The 21,230-nt window shown below is 34.6% G+C and overlaps 1 protein-coding gene across 15 annotated transcripts in view; it reads right to left on the bottom strand.

Moving 5' to 3' along the window:
- The window catches only part of PAM (peptidylglycine alpha-amidating monooxygenase), a 153,788-nt gene that overhangs the window by 11,185 nt on the left and 121,373 nt on the right, over positions 1-21,230 (bottom strand). For 8 of the 15 annotated variants that reach the window (XM_034432709.3, XM_087885924.1, XM_087885925.1 and 5 more), the window contains 5 exons: positions 14,759-14,888; positions 10,928-11,044; positions 8,632-8,704; positions 8,052-8,262; positions 6,765-6,965 (listed from right to left, as the gene is read on the bottom strand). In XM_034432709.3, coding sequence (XP_034288600.1) covers positions 6,765-6,965; positions 8,052-8,262; positions 8,632-8,704; positions 10,928-11,044; positions 14,759-14,888 — 732 coding nt within the window. Of the gene's footprint in view, positions 1-6,764; positions 6,966-8,051; positions 8,263-8,631; positions 8,705-10,927; positions 11,045-14,758; positions 14,889-18,316; positions 18,635-21,230 lie in introns of all 15 variants that reach the window. The other 7 variants (XM_034432704.3, XM_034432708.3, XM_034432706.3 and 4 more) reach the window with 1 other exon arrangement.

The following is a 21,230-nucleotide window of genomic DNA, read 5'->3' as shown; positions in this document are numbered from 1 at the left end:
TTCCAAGTCCCCCCTCCCCAACTTTTGAATTTTTAACAGAGTTTATTTTTTCATTAAATTGACTGAAAATTGTAAACAAAACAAAACAGGTTTCCAATAAAGTACTATCACAAAGAACCTGGTCAGAGTCTTAATCAAAATAAGCCCACTGAACATAAGAGGGCAGCCTTGTCACAATGTGTTTTTACAGTAGAGTGAGTGACTGATAAAATTTGTGGTAAGATATTTTCTAGAAATAAATACTGTATAATGGCCTAAAATTCTTTGTGGGATTCAATGATTATTCTAAGTTCTCACCACTGCATCCTTTCAAAACTCTTTTAATATCACTTAACAACTTATTAGTCTTATAGGGATTGTAGGTAGGTAAGGACATAGCTAACAAAATATAATAAAATCCAGCCATGTCAGTAAAATATACTTAGGTAAGTAAAATAATGCTTCACTGCATGTATTAACACTAAGGTAAGGAATCAAAACTAATATTTAAAATTAGATAAGAAAAACAAACATTAATTTTAAGTGAATTTTAAAATTTTATCCTCAGTGTATTAACCCGCAGTATAGTAACAGTGTAAAAATAAATTGTACTGTGCAATCTAATGATATAAAATATAAATGTTAAATGTATAAATGATATAATTGCTAATTTATTCATATAGGACTAAAGATTGATAGAACAAATATGAAGGCACTTACTTATCTAGATCAGAAGTTGTTTGCACACATTTATAACTTTCTGTAACTTATTAAGCACAAGGTCTTTCTTATTTTATATAAGTAAATTAATCCTCAGACTGACTTGGAATATGCAACAACAAAAGAAAACTGAATTTTCTTCAAGTATTGTTATAGAAAGCAAAGTGTAATAGTACATGGAGGATAGGCTGATTCAACTGAAACATCAACACAAAGCCAGGTTCAACCAGGTATGGAAACCAGCAATCAAATCTCTTATTTAAAAATAGAAAGGAAGCTATTCAATCCCAAGAAAAAAACCTTTGTTGAAATGGGGATAGTTGATGTCATCAACTGGTTTCTACCTGGAGTTGTTAGATTGTAGTTGCATAAATGCTAGGAGAAGGTTTCTTTCATCTGATATTCAATATCTAGGAGCCTAGATATCTATTTTCTGATAACTTTCTTTAGCCTAAATAAATTTGAGAATGGAGACATATTACATGTTTATAGTATGTCTCACTTGAAAAAAACAGCATTCTTGACCTTTGGAGAGAAATCTGTATTTATAGATGATTCTTGCTTCTTTGTCAGATGACTATTAAGACCTATTAAGGAAAGATCTCAAATGAAGAGATAAAATTATCTCTGTCTTAACAGAAAAAAAATCTCCCTAAACTTTAGTTCAGTAAAAAGTAAGGTAAACGAGTCCTTGTGGATTTTACTCTGCTAGTCATAGCTGACTTTACGGAGTGGTACCCATCTCCAGTTAAAGGCCATTTAGGCAGCGCTGTCCAAAAAAATTTCCGTGGTCATGTGACCAGCATGACAACACACTGCAGACTGGAAACATGGACTGCTGTTACCTCCCCATCAAAGTGGAGCCTTTTTATTTATTCGCATTTGTATGCTTTTGAACTAATAGGCTGGCAGGAGCAGGGGCAAGTAACCTCATCGTGCAGCACTTGAATATTGAACCTGAGCTATCTCACCAGCAAGCCCAGTGTCTTAACCGCTGAGCCATCACATCACCTAATCAGTAGCTGCATCTTTATGTTTTGTTTTTCATGCAATAGCAATGTGATATGAATCCTATATATTGATGTTTAAGAATTGGAAAGAAAAAGTACATATCTCTCATTACTATTTTTCTTACAGGCAAACATGACCTACAATTTGCAACTTAGCTTTCTAATATAAAATTAGGAATTAATGAAATGTCTCATTTAGATTAAGTTCCTCCCATTGCCCTACGTTCCACTAGTCAGACCTGCAATTTACATTAGAAAAATAACTTACAGCAGATTGTTTAGTGACCGTTCAAAGTTACAATGGCATTAAAAATAGTGACATATGACTGTTTTTCATAGTTACAACCTTTGCAGCATCCCCATGATCAAAATTCAGATGCTTGGCAACTGGTTCACACTTATGACCATTGCTGTATCCCAAGGTCATATGATCCCTTTCTGTGACCCTCTGACAAGCAAAGTCAATGGGGAAGCCAGATTCACTTAACAACCAAATTACTAACTTATCAACTGCAGTGATTCACTTAACAAATGTGGCAAAAATATCCTAAAATGGGCAAAACTCACTTACCAAATGTCTCACTTAACAACAGAAATTTTGGGCTCAAGTGTGATTGTAAGTAAAAAACTACCTGTACAAGAATTCCAACTGTCTTGTGCAATTTAGTCTTTCTATCCTGACACATTTCCACAGCAGTATATTTCTACTAAACCAGGGCAACAAAAGATAAGGACGAGGCTAAAAAACTAAATAAATTTGATTTATTTAGGATGAGTTAAAACAGATTACTTGACATGTATTTAGTAATTTTCCACTTCTGTCACATTACAATTTATAATTCAGCAGGAGCTTTTGAGGGTCACACCTTAGACTGGGGAAGAGAGGCATAGATTATGCGCTTCTACCCAAGTAACTTTCTCTTTTGGGAAATGCAACATTTAGTATACCTCAAACTAAACTAAAATTATTTTCCAAACATATTGAAGCACTATGTGATTTTGATCAGTAGTTTTAAGATACATCTTTATTACTTGTTTGAATTAATATATTTAGCTTTATTTGAAACTCAACATTAAGAAAACTAAGATCATGGCATCCGGCCTTTTCAATTCCTGGCAAATAGATGGGGAAGAAATGGAGGTAGTGTCAGATTTTATTTTCCTGGGCTCCAAGATCACCGCGGATGGGAACTGCAGCCAAGAAATTAAAAAACACCTGATCATGGGGAGGAAAGCTATGGCAAATTTAGACAGCATACTAAAAAGCAGAGACATCACCCTGCCAACAAAAGTGTGTATAATCAAGGCTATGGTTTTCCCAGTTGCAATGTATGGCTGTGAAAGTTGGACCATAAGAAAGGCTGAGTGCCAAAGAATTGAGGTCTTTAAACTATGGTGCTGGAGAAGACTCCTGCGAGTCCCTTGGACTGCAAGACGATCAAACCAGTCAGTCCTAAAGGAGATCAACCCTGACTGCTCTTTAGAAGGCCAGGTCCTGAAGATGAAACTCAAATATTTTGGCCACCTAATGTGAAGGAAGGACTCACTGGAGAAGAGCCTTATGCTGGGAAAGATTGAGGGCAAAAGAAGAAGGGGATGACAAAGAATGAGGTGGCTGGATAGAGTCACTGAAGCAGTAGGTGTGAGCTTAAATGGACTCCAGAGAATGGTAGAGGACAGGAAGACCTGGAGGAACATTGTCCATGGGGCCACGATGGGTCGGTCACAACTTCGCAACTAACAACAATTTAGCTTTATACTGTTTATCTGTGTGCCTGCAAATATTTTAAGTACTGAATTTAATTAAGGTTGAGTTTGGGAAGAACTGGTCTGGATTTTGTATTAGGAGCAGCATTTTATTCATTAAAGCAGTCCAACTTTTATAGGTTTCTACATGTTTGAAAAAAAATGGGTTGTGGCTTTAAGAAGTTGAAGGAAGGATTCTGCTGAAAGGACAGAATACAACTTTTAAAAAATGAGCTGTCTCCTAGTATATTCTTAGACAAATCCTGTCATTTCTCTTACCAGAGATATTGTCTATTTCTTAATCTTACTCTTTGAAACAAATCATGCATCATAGAGATATTTCAAATCAGGTCAATATCCTGAAATGTGTCTCAGAGAAATGTGTCTACACAAATAATGAAGATAACATGGTATGATCTGAATATGACAAAGATCAAGCAAGCTAAATGACTCTTGCAATATTTGTAAAAATCTCAATAGGTGAAGCATATATTCATCTTATTAGAGGCAATAATTAATAGCCAACTGTCTTCAAAAGGGAAACAGCAAGTCAGGGTAGTTAAGATAACATTCTGTGAATGGAGCAGAAGAATAAAGTTTGCTGAAGGAAACATTCTAATTATAATATAATAAAGATATCCTCGAGCAGACTTGACTCCTGGAGACTGTTTCCATGCAGTTTTCTTGGTAACATTACAAAAAAGGGTTGTTTTGTATTTATTTTTTATTTTTTTAGTTTTATTCAGCAGTCTACCCTACAGCGCTGGAATCTCTAGTGGTCTCCCACCAAGTACTTAGGGCCTTATAGAATCTCTTTTAAGTCTCCCAGAACTCTATGATTACCTCTATTAAAGCAACTCAGGGCACCAGCTCTGAATGCACTGTAGCTTGACACAATGTGAGAATCAAGCTTCTATCTCCTGTATCTCCATGGTCTTACAGATAACTCCAAATTCCATCATTAGTTAAGTGAAACCAGCATGCTAACTATCACACATCTAGGACAAAACTCAGCCAGACTGCATTCTGCTAGCTAGGAAAATGTAAAGTCAAAGCAGTGACCTGCGTGGATGATGATCAATGTCAGAAACTATGAGAAAAATGACAGCTTTTCATGCTATGACAGAAAAATGAAAATGCTACTCAAATGGTAACTTTTAAAAAAAGATGACAAGCTAGCACTAAAGAACTAAAGGAATGCAATAAATGATGCAAACATACATTCTGTGAAGCACAGCTTTAAAGATATTGAAAATAACAATGACTTCACAAATGAGAAAAGAGAGGAGTGTTTGGACTACTGAATAACAAAGGAAGAATGAGTTTGCAAATAGATCGTTAAAAATATTTGATATGGATTGAGAAAGATCTGCTTAACTTCCTATTTTAGTGTGAACCAAGCAGATTCTCTTTCAGTTCAAACCTCACATGGCTAGGTTTTTTTAGGGAGAGATAAATAGGAGAGACATTCTGTTTTGCCTTGAGTTAGTAGTGAAAAGGTGGTATATAAAAGCAGAAATGAATACATATCTTTGCAGGTTCATTATACAAGATATGGGACTGATACTGAAAATAGCAGCTCATTTTCAAATAAAAATATGCGAGGAATTAAGGCTGGTAGTGGTAAAAACCAATTCAGCAATGGTACAACTTTCCATCTTAAAAAAAAAAGGAAAACTGAAGCAAAGTTATACTGTGTGTGTGTGTGTCCAACCCCCAGCTAAAACAGGAGACTCTATACCATTTCAGACAAATGGCCAGACAAATCCAGTTTTTTTCTTTAAAACCTCCAGTGATGAAGTATCTACAACTTCTAAAGCAAGTTGTTCCACTGGTTAATTGTCCTCACTGTTAGGAAGTTTCTCCTTAATTCCAGGTTGCTTCTCTCCTTGATTAGTTTCCATCCATTGTTTTATTGTCTTGCCTTCTGGTGCTTTGGAAAATAAGTTGGCCCCTCAAATAATGGAATATTGCTATCTTGTCACCCCTACTCCATCTTTTCTCTAGACTGGCCATACCCAATTCCTGCAACCATTCTTCATATGTTTTTGTCTCCAAGCTCTTAGTCATAGTTGCTCTTCTTTGCATTTTCTCCAAAATCTCAACTTTTTTTTGTAATATGGTGACAAAACTGGATGCAGTATTCCAGGTGTGGTCTCACTAAGGATGTACTAATACTGTACTCACTAAGGATGTAGTAATAATGTACTAATTCACATGATTTTGATTCTACGCCTCTGTTTATATAACCAAGGATTGTATTAGCCTTTTTGGCTGTTGCTGAACACTGCTGGCTCATATTTATATAATATACATTATAAATGTAAACACTATTGTGCATTTAATAGAGAAAGTAGTGTTGTGAGAGAAGTTTTTCTTTCTCTAAGATATAATACAGCCAGATGTCAGTAAATGAAGCTTAAAGGAATAAGCAGTTCTCCACCCAGAATTTATTTTAGCGTAGCAGTATAAAGTAGTTATGGTAAGCCACTAACTTGGGTGTGAGTAGACAAATTCTTGGAATTTAAGACTTAGCTCACTTAAAATAATTCCCAAAAAGTAGTATCAAGAGGTACAATACCTCTCAAAATCAGATGCTAGAATATATAAGTGGAGGATGCTGTACTGTGACTTTCCGTTGGCATCTATTTAGCCATAAAATGCTGGAAGATTTTATACATTGTATAGTTCTTAAATTTTAAAGTTCCCTAGCTAGAATTGTTCAATCTTTGGGTAGTTCATTGTAAAGAAAAGTCCTCCATCTGGAAAATAATACATAGAAGCAGCAAGCTGGATGGAATGAAAACTGCTATGTTCCTTAGAACTATATAAAAAAAAGTAAATCAAAAGGTTTAGTAGAAAAGGTGCAAATTAGGAATGGTATCAAACAGAACATATGACTACAATACTATGAAGCCTTATATACTGTAGCTTAGGAAGAAACATCATCTTAGAAAAAAAGAGTTTGGTTGAAAAGATACAAGCCTTTTCTCTCTGCCCTTTCTCTATGTCTTATTCATAATCTATTGTGTATACATTTAGACTCTGTTTTTCTCTCTAATAAAAGTTCTGGTTTGGAATTCAATTTCTCTCCTTAACAAATGGCTAACATAGTTTTGTTCATATATACAATGAAAGCACCCCCTGCCCACTACAGTTTTCATGAAACTCAAGCACTGAAAAGGAAAGTCTGATTGTGTTGACAATAATTAAAAAAATATTTTTTAAAAAAACTGTAGAGGAAAAAATATTAAAGAGTCACAGAGACCAAGAGAAGAGATGATCAGTGCAACACTTTTTTATATTTACCTGGAGCGTAAGCAACTGCAAAAACTTCTCTTCCAAATGATGGATGTCTGATCTCTCTTACAAATTTGCCTGTTTCTGGCTTAAAACACTGAATCCGACCATTCTCTCTGTCTGCTGCACATAGCTGACCAAAGTCAGATGCAAGAGTTAAACTGTGAGGGATGCTGAACTGGCCCGGTTTAGCATGACCTACAGAAGTCTCTGAAAGAAGAGATATTCATTTTAAATATGACAAAACTAAAGTCACTATTAGTGGTTACATTTGAAGAAAAGCAAAGTAAAGAAAAAATGTGAATCTTTTCAACTACTGCAACTTTATGTCTCTGAATAGATATAATTAAGCATCCTTTCTCCTTGTTCTTGGGTTAGTGACTGAATTTAACAAAAAGCTTTATGTAAAAAAATAAAATATCTGTTATCTTGAAAAAATCCAGATATCTAAATGATTAAAATATGGTTTAATACTTTTCCACCATACACTCAGTTTTTACTGATAAATCCTATTTCTAGAGTTGCATATACTCAGAATGTAGGTGGTATCTCAACAATGGAACTTCTTACCCATTTAAATTACCAATGGTAATTTAAGTTCCTTATAAAATAAGAATGTCTTAATATTAGAAATATATTATAAAATACATAATGGTCTATCCTCTGAAAACCTTAAATCAGTATTTATCAGCCTTAGCAACAGTGGTGGGATTCAAATTTTTTTACTATCGGTTCTGTGGGCGTGGCTTGGTGGGCGTGGCATGGCATGGCTTGGTGGGTATGGCTTGGTGGGCATGGTAGGGGAAGAATACTGTAAAATCACCAGTCCCACCCCACTTCCAGGGGAGAGATACTGTAAAATCTCCATTCCCTCCCCACTCCAAGGGAAGGTTGCTGCAAAATCCCCATTTCCTCCCGATCAGCTCGGGAGGAAATGGGGTCGGGAAGCAGATAATAGGTGGGGGTGGGGCCAGTCAGAGGTGTTATTTACTGGTTCTCTGAACTACTCAAAATTTCCGCTACTGGTTCTCCAGAACTGGTCAGAACCTGCTGAATACCACCTCTGCTTAGCAACTTTAAGATGTGTGGACTTCAAATAGGCTAGAAATTTGGGGAGTTGAAGTCTGCATATCTTAAAGTTGCTATAGTTGAGAAACACTGCCTTATACCCACAGATCTTTAATTTCAATCAGACTTAGAGGGACAGGGGGTGGCTAAATCTGAATTTTATTTTGTATATACATTGTTGTAGCCATTCTCCAAGGGGAAAAAAAGAATTAACTTTCTATCCTATACCTTCTCCCCACTGCATGACAAATATTCCATTTGGAGAGAACTGAACAATACGACTATTGCAGTAGCCGTCGGACACATAAATATTCCCAGTTGCTGGATCCACTGCCACATCAGTGGGTTGGCAGAAGTGATAGTTGTCGCTTCCAGGTTGCAAAGCCCTCCCTAAAGTCAGCAAAGGAGATTCTGCACCATTTGATGCCAGTTTGAACACCTAACAACGTAAAAGAATAAAGAGCTTCAGTTAAGTGAGACTAATACAAAAATGCTATAGCTTACAGGAAGATCAAACATTTGACCTGGAGAATATATCTTTCTTTAGAGAACAGCTGTATAGACATTAATATTCATGAGATCATTACACAGATCCATTGTAAGAGCTGGATTCACAGTTTTGGTTTTTGTTTTGTATAAAAGTCAACCCATGGGTTGACTGTGTTTTACCCAAACAGTAAAAAAAATGACAAATATTTTCCTCAAACCACACTAGATTAAAACAAATATTATACCCAAAGTGTTAGTTAGAGGCAGAAAGACAGTAGATTTAGGTTTTCTTGCTAATATAGAAACTATTTCTACATACCTGGTGAAGAGCTACATCTGTCACCCAGTAGTTACCATTATTATCTATACTCAAGCCATGAGGTAAATAAAACCTGAGAATAAACGAAAGTAATGTTAATGAGGAAGAAAGCAGTATTAAAAACAATTGGTTTTGTTTAGTTGTTTAGCTGTTCCAAGAGGTGGAACTAGTGTTATCTTATTTTGAGAGAAATGTTACAGCTGCCAAAATTTGCAGCCCTTTTCTTTTTTTTCACTTAGTTCACCTGTCTTTAGTATTGTACCTGTGACAGATGCGAAAGGTCAGGTCCACACATCAAAGTCCAATTAAACCGATCAATTAAACCTATTTATTGTTAATCGTGCCTATGCACAGGAATCCTTTCAAATAACAGTTAGCACCTGCTTAGATTTAGATAAGGGTCAGCAAAATTCAAGTGGGGTTGAATTTAATTTGCTTGTAGCTACATAAAGTTTCTAGTCTGATCTCACTTTTAACTCCGCCCCCAGGTTCTGCCTCTCCTTCTCCTATGACTTGTCATTTGTTCAGAATGGCATAGGGTCTCCTGCTTCAGCAGGGAGTTAATCTAGATGATCTCCAAAGCCTCTTCCATCTCTGTTATTCTGTATTCTGTAATTTGCAAGTAATTGATTTTATTTAGTGTCAACATGATGCTATAATTACTATACTTCAAAACTGATAGTCAGATAAAGATCACTAGGAAAGGAAACATTCCATCCAGGTTACGTTAGAGGAAAGCAGAGATACTTTCTTTCCATACAATTGTTGTGTAAAAAGGAACAGCCAAAATTTCAGGGAATTGTATAATCCACAAACATGTTACTGAAACCAACCTAGTAAACTCCCAACTGGAATTGACCAGTCATGCCTCCTGCTCCTAAACCCTGCAGCTAATCTTGAAGCATATTGCATTTGACAATATCGAACTGCAGAATTATGTCAAGCACATTAATTTATAGACAAAAAATATCACTCCGTTTATCTGAAAAGTTTTCTTTCCCTAATCCTGCCAATATATTAGATTAACTAAGAATATGTAAAAGAAGCAGGAATTTTTTCTATGTAAACTAACTGATGGAAGTCATCTTCCCCTTGAATAAACTTGGTATTTGAACCTTTTAATTTGGGTTATTAGAGATACAGTAAACAAATGATTTAAGAAAGTATAATCTTCTGCAGATATTCAGCTTGCAAAAGCATTGGTTTAATTATTTTATGAAAATATGCAAAGAGTATGCAAAGAAATCCCAGCCTCAACAATTTCCCAAGACATCTGTATTCCTTCACGTGTTGACAATCAATGTTCCCTGGATAATAAAAGCATGTTCAGCGAAACATGTTTATGGATTTCATTGAAACTGAAAGTCCTGGTAAAATAGGATTCTTGATCATGGGGAAATCTTGTAAATGTATTCAGCTTAAAATTCCCTAATGAATCTTAACTGACAGTGGAGAAAGCTTTGCAAAAATGATGGGCATGCAATAACATTCAGGGTAATTTGCAGGAATAATTTCACTAAAATCTACTTTGAACCCTGATGCATGCAGACTGAAAAGTTATCAAAAGCTAGGAGAGTACATTGCATGTAAAGAAAAGTCAATCTTGTCACAATCTTTATCTCAAAAATTCTATTAGATTTGATGCTGTGACTCAAGTATAAGAATGTTTTGGAATTGCACACTGTTTACAGGATGCATGCAAACAAATACATATCTAGAGGGAATACAGAATACAGAAGAGAAACAATGCCTACTTTGCTTATTAGAGTGATCTAGGATAAAGGATCACACCTATTTCATGCCTAGGAACATGTGAGATATGGTAGAAAAGTGATTTTTGCACCAGATTGAAGCAATAAAATAGAATACAGGATGACTTTCAACCCATCCCACAGTACTCAATTGAATGATAGAAGTACATCCACCTCACATAATATTTATAGCCAGGTCAAGTGTAAGCAGACATTTAGCAAGACTTCTGTGTCCCGGCTTTTTTCTTCAAGATAGATATAGCTAGAGATAGATAGCTAGATAGACAGAGAGATAGGCAGGCAAGCAGGCAGGCAGACAGATAGTATATTTTTATTTTTGATTGGAGTTGTATTTATATGGATCAGTAAACAGTCAGTGGAGGCAAAAATAATAATTGTTTCCAAAGACACTAGCCAAATTGAAGAAATTTCAGCACAAAAATAATTAGTATACACAAAATAAAGCAGAATTAATCAGTTCAAACCAATCAAACATAAAGAATATATCAAAGTTGTATGTTTTTCTTTTTAAAAAAAGAGCTTACATATTTCTTCCTGTGGAACGAAGAATTGTTGAACTACTAGCTTCTACTACAAGAATGGTATTTTCTTTAATTGGTCCAAGTCCTTTTTGTTGATAAACATAGCTACTGTTGAATGAACTAAAGTTAAAAAAATAAAAGAAATATATATTAGTATACAACTGTCTTCTCAAACATATATTTGTTGGACCACATTTTAGTTAACATGAATTAGAATTCTGGCCTGAAATATTAATATCTGGCCATTCACTACCGTGTCTGCAGTAACAAGGTATTTTGTGCCTGGCTATGTTCAAGCATTTTAGAACTATCTAAGTAAATACGGCAGTAAATCTGTGAGCATACTGTAGTACATTGCAATAATTTAAAGTATGCCTATCAGTTCCAATGACCAAAGACTCCCATAAGATCTCAAATTGACCTCACAATCCCTCAGGGTTTTAATGTTTTTCTCTATCTGCTTCTTTTAAACCATGAACTTTCTTTTAAGTACTTTGGATTCTATTAAAACATTTTTTCCTAGTTCAGACTCTTTCTTTAATAACTATTTCTCACTCAGACAGAGTTTTTTTAAGAGTCCTTGGCTGATTGCTTGCAGACATTTCATTACCCAACTAGGTAACACCATTGGTGCCTGACAATAGCTAGAAAGGTAGGAAGATAGCGAAGGTTGACATCCAGTGTCTGCTTTTTTCAGGAACTCTCCATGTTTCACCCTGCAAGTCTTTCTATTAAAAGCATATATTATTTCTTCCTGCATTAAAGATCTATACCATCCCCTTCTCACTGATGTGACTCAGAGCTTACATTTTAACAAACGTACACACTTGAACTTTGTATTACAATATGTCAGCAGAACCTTCACCTTTATGGAAACAGCTGTCTAGTAACAACTTTCTTTGAAGGCTTTTTTCGTGACTTTTCAAATATTATATCAGATATAACAAAAAGTCATGAAAAAGCCTTCAGAGGAGGTTCTTACTAGACACTATATGCATACATAAACACACTTACAGAAAGCAAATATAAATCTTAAAACTGTATATTCTTTCTTCCTCCTCTAATTTCTACATCAAAGTAATATTTGATTTTAAATGCACTGTAGACACAGTAAGATAACCTTTAAGTATTTCAATCTATTTTAAACTAAAGTATTTTGAAAATTCTACTAGGATCTTTTATGAGTTATAATCTTGATATAACGCACTCATGCCATTATCCTCAGAGAAATTATTAACTATATGTAGCTATATTTCCCTATAATTTCAAATAGTGTTTTGATATAAGCATTAGGCATTGACTAAAGTTCACTATTCTGGGCACTGTATTATTCTTTCTCATATATTTATAATGCTAGAATGCAACACAAAATACAAACAATTAAAATTACATGTAAAGTAATATTGTAAGAATAAAAAACGTATTTTTTACTTTCTCCTTACAGAAACAATCCACAACATAGTAATTAAGAAAAATCCACAGGAGCTGAACAATTACAGTTATTTTACATAAATTAATTGACTTTTAAGTATATTTTTATTATTACATTAATTAGGTCAACGTTCTTATTTATAGAAACCCTTCTGAAGAAATGCTTAAAAGTGACATTAATAAACCCAGGGCACAAATTCCACATAAATTCAAGAGCACCAGATTGACTTAGTTCACTATGAAGTTGTGCGACTAAATAATTTCAGTTTTATTTTTAAACAATGAATGTTTTCTGGAAAGCCACGAAAGGGAGCTGGGAGAGAAGAGCAAAGCAGTGTAAATTGTTAACATACTGAGAGATAAAAGAAACATATTAACTTAAGTAGCATCAGATTCTATTCCAAGTAAGACTAAGTTTAGATTTAATAACAGCATATTAAATATATTTTATTTATATACAAAAAGTCTTATTGTGGGGGAAAACCCAGTATTTTTGAGACATACTATTAATATCAAGATGGATAACGAGGGTACAAACAGAATTTTCAGACTTGAGGCATGTTCCAAAAACATTTGTTTATCTGTTATTTGGCAGGATTCTCTTGAAGTTGCTATCTCATCAGAATAAAGGAAAATGATCAAGAAAAAGAGCGTGCAACCCCAAAGGCAGCAATTTAAAGAACAGATTGCTTTGTAAATTTGACAGTGGCTTAACTTGTTTGGGGCAGAACACTGATATAGACACACAGCACCGGATCCTGATCATAGAACTCTATGGATAATACTAAATGAAGTTGCCTAATATTTTCAAGCAGCTGCTACATTTACTTGTAGGGATGCTCAGCTTTTAATGTTCATGTATTATTAATATATTGCTGCCATTTTGTACTCTCCCTGAAGCACTGATAATCTGTTTGCATCTTTCTTGTTGTATGATGGGGAAGCAATCAACCACAAAGAATGAACTGAATTCCTTAGGCTAATAATTGAGTACCTCTATGACTGATAAAGAACAATTAATAACTGTGCATTAATTTTCTGATTATGTGCATATTTTTAGTCAAGGCTGTTAATGAAGGCCAACTCTCAAGGGAGGGAAAGGAAACTATTCCATATGATAATAAACATTATTTCTTCTATGTTATTGCCTTCCTCTTATTAGTAATACGCTCTTATTAAAAATTTTATTTACAAATCTCTGAGGGATTCTCACTGCAGAAATGTGCAAGACTCTTTTATTTTCACTTACTACTATTTTATGCTATGTTGAAAAGGTAACTGAGTTATTTCTAATCTCTTGATCCACCTGAAATAAAAATGGCATCCTTGACAAATATTGACATGCTCATGCCACTGAAGAGTCACATGATCATACTACAAGTCAGGCAAATATAAATCAAAATATTTTGCTTATTTATTTTGGGCTTTGAGATGTTTGAGAGTTACAATAAGGATATTTTAGAATAAAAATAATAGTCAATGAATTACAGGGGTTAAAACGTAAACTAGGGAGAATCAGAATTAAGATATGCTCAGTCCTGAAGCTCACTTAGTAATTTTGAGCCAGTTACACTTTTCTGAACCAATCAAGCAAACTTATTATTGGGGACAATATTCAGCGGAACTTTTTGAGTTTTAAGAGGAGCATAAATGGAAACCAGAAAAAAAGTAAGTACATTGGTAATGAGCATCCATCTATTCTCTTACAACTTATAAATCATTCATTAAAATGATCTATCATGCTTTTTCTACATTTAAGCAGCATTTTGAAATACTGCAAAATCCTGTTTAGTGCCTGTTACTACATGATTTTACTACATGGATGTAGTCCTTGGTTTAGTATCTTTTCTACATGGTAGCTTTTGCATTATTTGCGTAACTTTACTTATTTTTCAAAATGTTATAAAGGATTTGGAATATGTATTCTCAAGAATGTTCAAACTCCGAGGTGTCTATTATCTGTTGTCACTATCAATCGCTATCATTACTTCCACAGGAACTTGCAACATCTCTCAAATTATGAAAAACCAAAATCCCATTAAAGAAATTAAGAAATAAGAGATGAACATCATACCTTTTTTTCTAGATGTATTCAAATTAAGAGCCATTGAATTATGAAACCTGATTATGAAAAAATCTTGTTCTTTTAATGTATTTCAAATAAAATCACCTGCTTAAGCAGCTGATATAATTTGATCTCACACACAAAGAGCCAAAAGAATGGGATTTAAGGGTAAACATGAAAGCATAAAGATATATATATATATATATATATATAGAGAGAGAGAGAGAGAGAGAGAGAGAGAGAGGTGGGGGGAGGGAGGGAGGGAGGGAGGGAGGGAGAGAGAGAGAGAGAGAGAGAGAGAGAGAAGAGGAGGGAGAGACTGACTTAGGTTTGCTTACTTTGCATCCCACACATGGTCACCTCTGTGAAAGATGACTAAATTGTTATTAGGATCCAGGGCCAACCCAGAGACTTGGCCTAGTTTGAGGGTTATGCCTGGCCAGTCAGCTACTTCTTCTATCTTTAAACCTGAAAAAAATCAGCAAGGAATATATTTATTCTATACATTATGATAATGTGTGTGCTTCTTACAAAACTTGTACAGGTAATCCTTGACTTACAATCATGCATTTAACAATGGATCAGGGTTACAAAGGCCTTGAAAAACATAACTTACAACCCATCCTCAAGTTACAATTGCTGCACCACTCCCAAAGTCACCTGATCATAATTCAGGCTCTTGTCAACTGGCTTGCATTTACAACAGTTGCAGTGGCTTCTGGTCATGTGATAGCAACTAGATTCCAGCTGGCTTCTGACAAACAAAGTCAATGGGGGAAGCTGGATTTGATTAATGACTGGGTGATTCCCTTACCAATCTTGTGATTCACTAAAAAAAATTGGTAAAAATGGACATAAATCGGATCCAGTGACATGATGACTTGCTTTATGACCACAGCAACACATGACAGAAATTCAAGTCTCAACTATGATCATTAAGTTGAGGACTACCTGTACTTTTGCATGCAATGTTATAATGCATATAGAGTAATAATTACAACATAGCTAACCTCAAATTTTAAATGATTTTCTGGACAACCATAATGGCCTAATACTCAGGCTGGTGAGTGGCCAAAACTCTGCAAACCATAATGTTGTTATATAACTGCAATGAATGAACCTGGCCAGTGTTTTTTTTATTCTTTAAAAAAAAAAACCCAGTCTCAGCATAGATCCCTCAGGAATGTTCCCCAGCAGTTTCCAAAAGCATGAAAACCATATCTTCTTTTATAAGCGTAATGTAAAATGAACTCATCTCAACCTTCTTACTATATCATCTATGCTGTAAATGCCAATATTTCAATATTCCAATAAGTGAGCTGTCAGTAGCAATATGCCTGCCTACGACAGAGGGAGACAGCAATTGCTCATTCCATCAATTTGGCAGGAATAGCAGCAGCCACAATTTGATGACTCCCCCTCAGACTCATTTCCAAACAAACTGTCTATAACAACTGTATAAAAATTATGCTGAATTTTATTCATGTATCCGTTCTCTTCCGACTCCCACTCTCAAACAAGAGTTTTTTGTTTGAAACCTTGCATACACAGAATAAAAACAATTCCAAATATGTTTGTGCAAAAAAATGATTTCAGTAGAATACTTCCAAATATGCATGCTTCAATTAGTATTCCCTTGATTAACCTTGTTTGGTTAATGCCGTGTATTTCAGGATTCTGGATTTTTTTTAAGTTACTGAACTTACTATTAGGAAAAGCAGCTTAGCTACAAAAGTAGGAATACAATTTGTTTCCTACTTACAAACCAAAAGAAAAAATAAACTTTCAATAAGAATAAAGCACCAAACAGATAATTTATTTATACTAATTTGAAAATAAGTTCCAAACATTTGAAGGAAATATATCCAAGTAAATCAGCCCATGAATGCAATGAAATTTATTATATTTACAAGTAATTTATTTACAGTACTTCTTAACCAATGCAATCAAGTGCAACATAATCATATGATTATGTTATGCTTGATTGCATTGGTTAACAAATGTATATATCAGGGTAGGGTTCCACTTACCTTTACTACCGGTTCGCATGCACAGATCGTCAGTGATGACCTTGGGGCGGGTGGGTGGAGCCTCCCGCCGCCATTATTACCGGTTCACAAGAACCGGACCAAACCAGGAGCAATCCACAGTGGTATATAGGTATGTATGTATATGAGCAAACATACATACATACATACAAACACACAGTATATTCATTCCATAAATGAATGTACTAGATATTGGATGTCTGTTAAGTGCAGACAACATGGTAGGTATATCTCAAAAGTTAATAAATTCTTGCAATAATTAAAATTAGTTTAAGTGATAGAAATAATAAGACTAGATTTTTTTTTCATTAGTCATCATGCCATAACAAGGATAGAAGGTTGAATGAAAATGTTGTGAATATTTATATAACATAAGATATAATATAAGAGTTTCAGGTATTGTATGTAATTTGTGATCTTATTCTTGATAACAGCAAAAAAAACAAAAAACAAAAAAACCCACAAATTACCGTACATACTCCCAATACCTGAAACTCTTATGTCATATAAACATTCACAACATTATTTTCCCCAAATAATTACAATTGCTTTTCAATAGAACAGAGATGCCCATCCATTCCTTTTTGGGAAAATTCTTTGAGGTAACAAAAGGCAGTGCTGTTTTAAATCAAGAGTACAAAACACATGGCCTCTGAGATACATCTAAAACAGGAGGCAGGCTATGGCTTCAGGAATTGTAAATAACAGAATAACAGAGTTGGAGGGGACCTTGGAGGTCTTCTAGTCTAACTCCCTACTCAAGCAGGAGACCCTATATCATTTCAGGCAAATGGCTGTGCAATCTCTTTTTTAAAGCCTCCAGTAATGGAGCCATCACAATTTTTGAAAGTAAGCTGCTCCACTGGTTTATTGTTCTCAATATCAGGAAATTTCTTCAAAGTTCTAGGTTGCTTCTCTCCTTGAGAAACTAAGTAAACTAAGTAAATAAAGCAGAATTTTTTCCTCTCTTTATTTTTGCATTTTTAGTTCAACTGTAGTTCTTAGTCTTCTCCTGGGAAATGGAAGCAAAATCAATACTACTTTTCTAATCAGGAAAAAGAGTTGCTGTTTCGTACATTTCTTTTCTCTGATTTATGCTATTCAGCATCTTGACTTATTTCCATAGATAAGCTGGCACCAGCAACTTATGCACTAGCTCTGGGCTTTTGGGGAAAACAATATTATATACAGAACAATAATGCTTACACTTTTGGAAAAGTAACATATAAATAGAAATGCAGAAAGTATAATTACATATTTCATGTAAGCGTGAAATAAATATCTGTAAGGAAAAAAACAGCATTTGTCAGATTTAGCTAGCTTTCTCACTTTTTACCCTTTTTCCTTTTTGTATCCCATTCTTTCCCTTTTTTGTTATTTTGTATTTTATTTTCTCTTGCTCTTTAATTAAATTGTTTTAAAAACAAGCTTCAGCTTGCTTTTATTTAAAAAATATTTTTCTTTCAGTTTGGTTTTCCACTGATATCTCAAAATAGTAAACAATATAGTATTTCTCAATTAGCTGCCCAAGTTACAAAGAAATTATCTAATGATGATTAAATAACTAAATAAAATTGTGACAAGACTATACAGTTTAGATGTCTAGAAAAAAAAAACATACTAGTCCTCTGGGAAAGAGAAATACAATATGAACATCATTTTAATAATTCCTGATGACAATACTGAACGGAATGCATTTTTCATTTAAACGTTTGGTACAAGGAGTGTCAAATGATACATTTTTAAAACTCAGTCCCAAACACATCAGTTCACATTTCCTCCTCACATTGCACAGAATGGAGCACAGTACTCGATAGTGAAAGATAAAAAATACTCCAAACCACCTACCTCCTGTCTGTTCTTTTTCCCAGTTCCCTACACTGGGTTTATTTTGCTGCAAAACAACATGCCTGTTTTCCGGTGGCCTCAGAGTTGATTCTAATCTGTGAAATTTATGGATTCTGTCTCTGACAAGAATGGTATTAGCCCTTTTGTCATTCTTTGGAAATGCTCTGGCATCAGGCCAGCCAAGATCCTTCTTCTGGACTACATTAGCAATCTCGGCTACAAAATCTGATTCAGCATTTTCTGCAGGGTTATATTTGTGCAGGTGAACCACATCTTCCCTTTCTCCTAGCAGTCTGGAAATGAGGGAATAGAAATCACCTGTGTAGAGAAAGAGAAAGAAAAGGGAGACGGGGAAAGAATGGCAGGCAAGTCAGGCAGGGTGCAAGACGCTGTAGCAAAGCTGACAAAGAACAGATGGAAAAGCAGCAAGAAATGTTTTCTCTAAATTCAGCAAAGTTCCTCAAAGCTTACTTGGATTACAATTGTTATAACTTTATAAATTCTTGGCATGAACCAGAGATAGATACAATATTTACATTGTCAAAATAAGGCCATGTCATAATCCAGACATGGGAAGACTGTCTGGAAATATTATCAGTAGAGTGAACGAACCTAGTTATGTTAAACAAGAAATTTTATAAGGAATATTTGGTGTACAGCTACATTTACCTTTGAAACTTGTTTAAACTGAATTATACCCTGAAATGCAATGACCATTTTTTCCCCATTCTCCAAAAATTAAGTGAAAACAGTTCAAGAGAAACTGTATTTGCTTTCTATTAAATACTGGGGAGAAGTCATGTACAGGTAACTCAGGGGTATCAAACTGGCAGCCTGTGGGCCAGATGTATCACATGCAGGCCACACCCATTCCGGCTCTGCAAAGGCAAAAAACACCGCAATGTGTCGTGATATGTCACGTGACATGATCAAGTTTGACACCCGTGATGTAACTGATTATATCTTCGTGTTTCTCAATTTTGTGGCACTGTGTTTAGCAGATGGTTATTGTTACTATTACTTTACTAATTTGATCTTTCCAACTAATATAAATTCTTTTCTATGTAGTAAAGGAATTAACAGTTAAATTCTTAGTGATTACTAATAGTATTTGGTACTAATTTGTAGATATGGGGTACCTGCAGACTCCCAAATCCATTTTCACATTTTCCTCAATGTTTTTTGGTGGAAAACAAAAAATAAATAAACCTTGGAACACATATATAGTAGAGTATTGCTATTTTTGAACTTTGGTGTTGGAGAGACTCCTGAAAATACCCATTGACAGCAAAGAAATCAAACAAAACGGATCATCAAATATATCAATCCAGAGTTCTCATTTGAAGGATACATGATGAGGCTCAAATTATCTTATTTCAGACATATTATGCGAGGACCTGTCCCTCTGGAAAAAGCTCTAATGCTGGGAAAAATGCAAGGAAAGAGAAGAGAACGACCAGCAGCAAGGTTGATAGATTGTTATAATAGCAATGAATGCACCTGAAAAACCAGGTTAAGGATAGATAGTTGTGAGAAAATTGGGGGTTGCTGGGAATCAACAGTGACTTGATGGTGCATAATTTATCTCACATTATTTACTGAAACTTGGGGAGTACAATCTTTCTTGGGGAGAAAAAAATCTGACTATGCCTATTTATTTGTCATAGCCTACTTAATTCATATCACCATCCTTCTCTTATTGTGGACCTCAGTAAAAAAACAAGTATGATTCCTAGTCTATGAAAGAGTGAGTCCAATTCTGTTCATAATATTCTATTTAATTTTGAACAAAAAACCCTTCAAAGGGTTTCTGAAGCCCTTTTCAAAAACAGTGTTGTTAGATAGCTTGTCTTTCCTAACCATTATGTTGAGCTTAAGAATTGCAGAAAAAGACATTGCCTATTCTTATCAACCCTGCTTTTACTCAAACTAGTTTCCAATAAACTAATTATAGAAATACTAGCAATAACAGTAATTTAGTCTAAACAGCTTTTTCAATCTATTGCCTTCTCTGCAATAGAAGAGAACTTGTTGAAACATGTAAAATTCAAACGTTTTATGTACTGTATGTATGTGTATATATGTATGTGTGTGTGTGTATGTATGTATGTATATATATATATATATATATATATATATATATATATATATATATATATATATATATGATTTCATGATTTATATATCATTTGAACAGTATCAAATCTGAACAAGGTACCTTTCCCTTGAGCAATCTGTACTGTAGTAAAATCTTTCTTATATCAGTAACTATTTGCAAATAAATCACTGTTATTTTACTACCCCAGGAGGAGCATCTGCAGGGATAGATGTAAAAAATAAAAGTTGATCATAGCCATGTGAGCAAAGCTCTGCTACTTTTATGTGTATTACCCCTCCATTCCCACATGTACAATCCTGCAGGATAATGTAGCTCTGGATTTTTTTATCTTTTCATGGAGGATCTAAAACAGTGTTTCTCAACCTTGGTAGCTTGAAGATGGGTGGACTTCAAATCCCAGAAACCCCCAGCCAGCAGCGCTGGCTGGGGGATTCTGGGAGTTGAAGTCCACCCATTTTCAAGCTTCCAAGGTTGAGAAACACTGATCTAAAAGAAGATAATAAAATGCACTGGAAATAATCAAAATTTAAAAAGAAAATGCTTAAGCACAAACATCAGTTATATTTTGTCCCCTTTAACAGCAAAATTCAAGGCATGTACATGTCTAGATTTGTCCTAAACTTATTTCTAAGTTTCCTATGTATGAACTAGAATGATCATTATTATCAATGAGCATATGTTTTATTTCTGCTTTGAACCCTAAATCTGAGTAGCAAGGAGGAATACCAACTTCACCATAGCTTCACAAATATGCTGGTTCAAAGGCACTTCCGTAAGATTTAAAGGATAATAAAG

The sequence above is a fragment of the Pantherophis guttatus genome, chromosome 2 (assembly GCF_059756535.1).
Source record: "Pantherophis guttatus breed Tessera chromosome 2, ASM5975653v1, whole genome shotgun sequence".
Lineage (NCBI taxonomy): Eukaryota > Metazoa > Chordata > Lepidosauria > Squamata > Colubridae > Pantherophis > Pantherophis guttatus.
The sequence above is the reverse complement of the archived record's forward strand: the minus strand, read 5'-3'. Positions and strand labels throughout refer to the sequence as shown.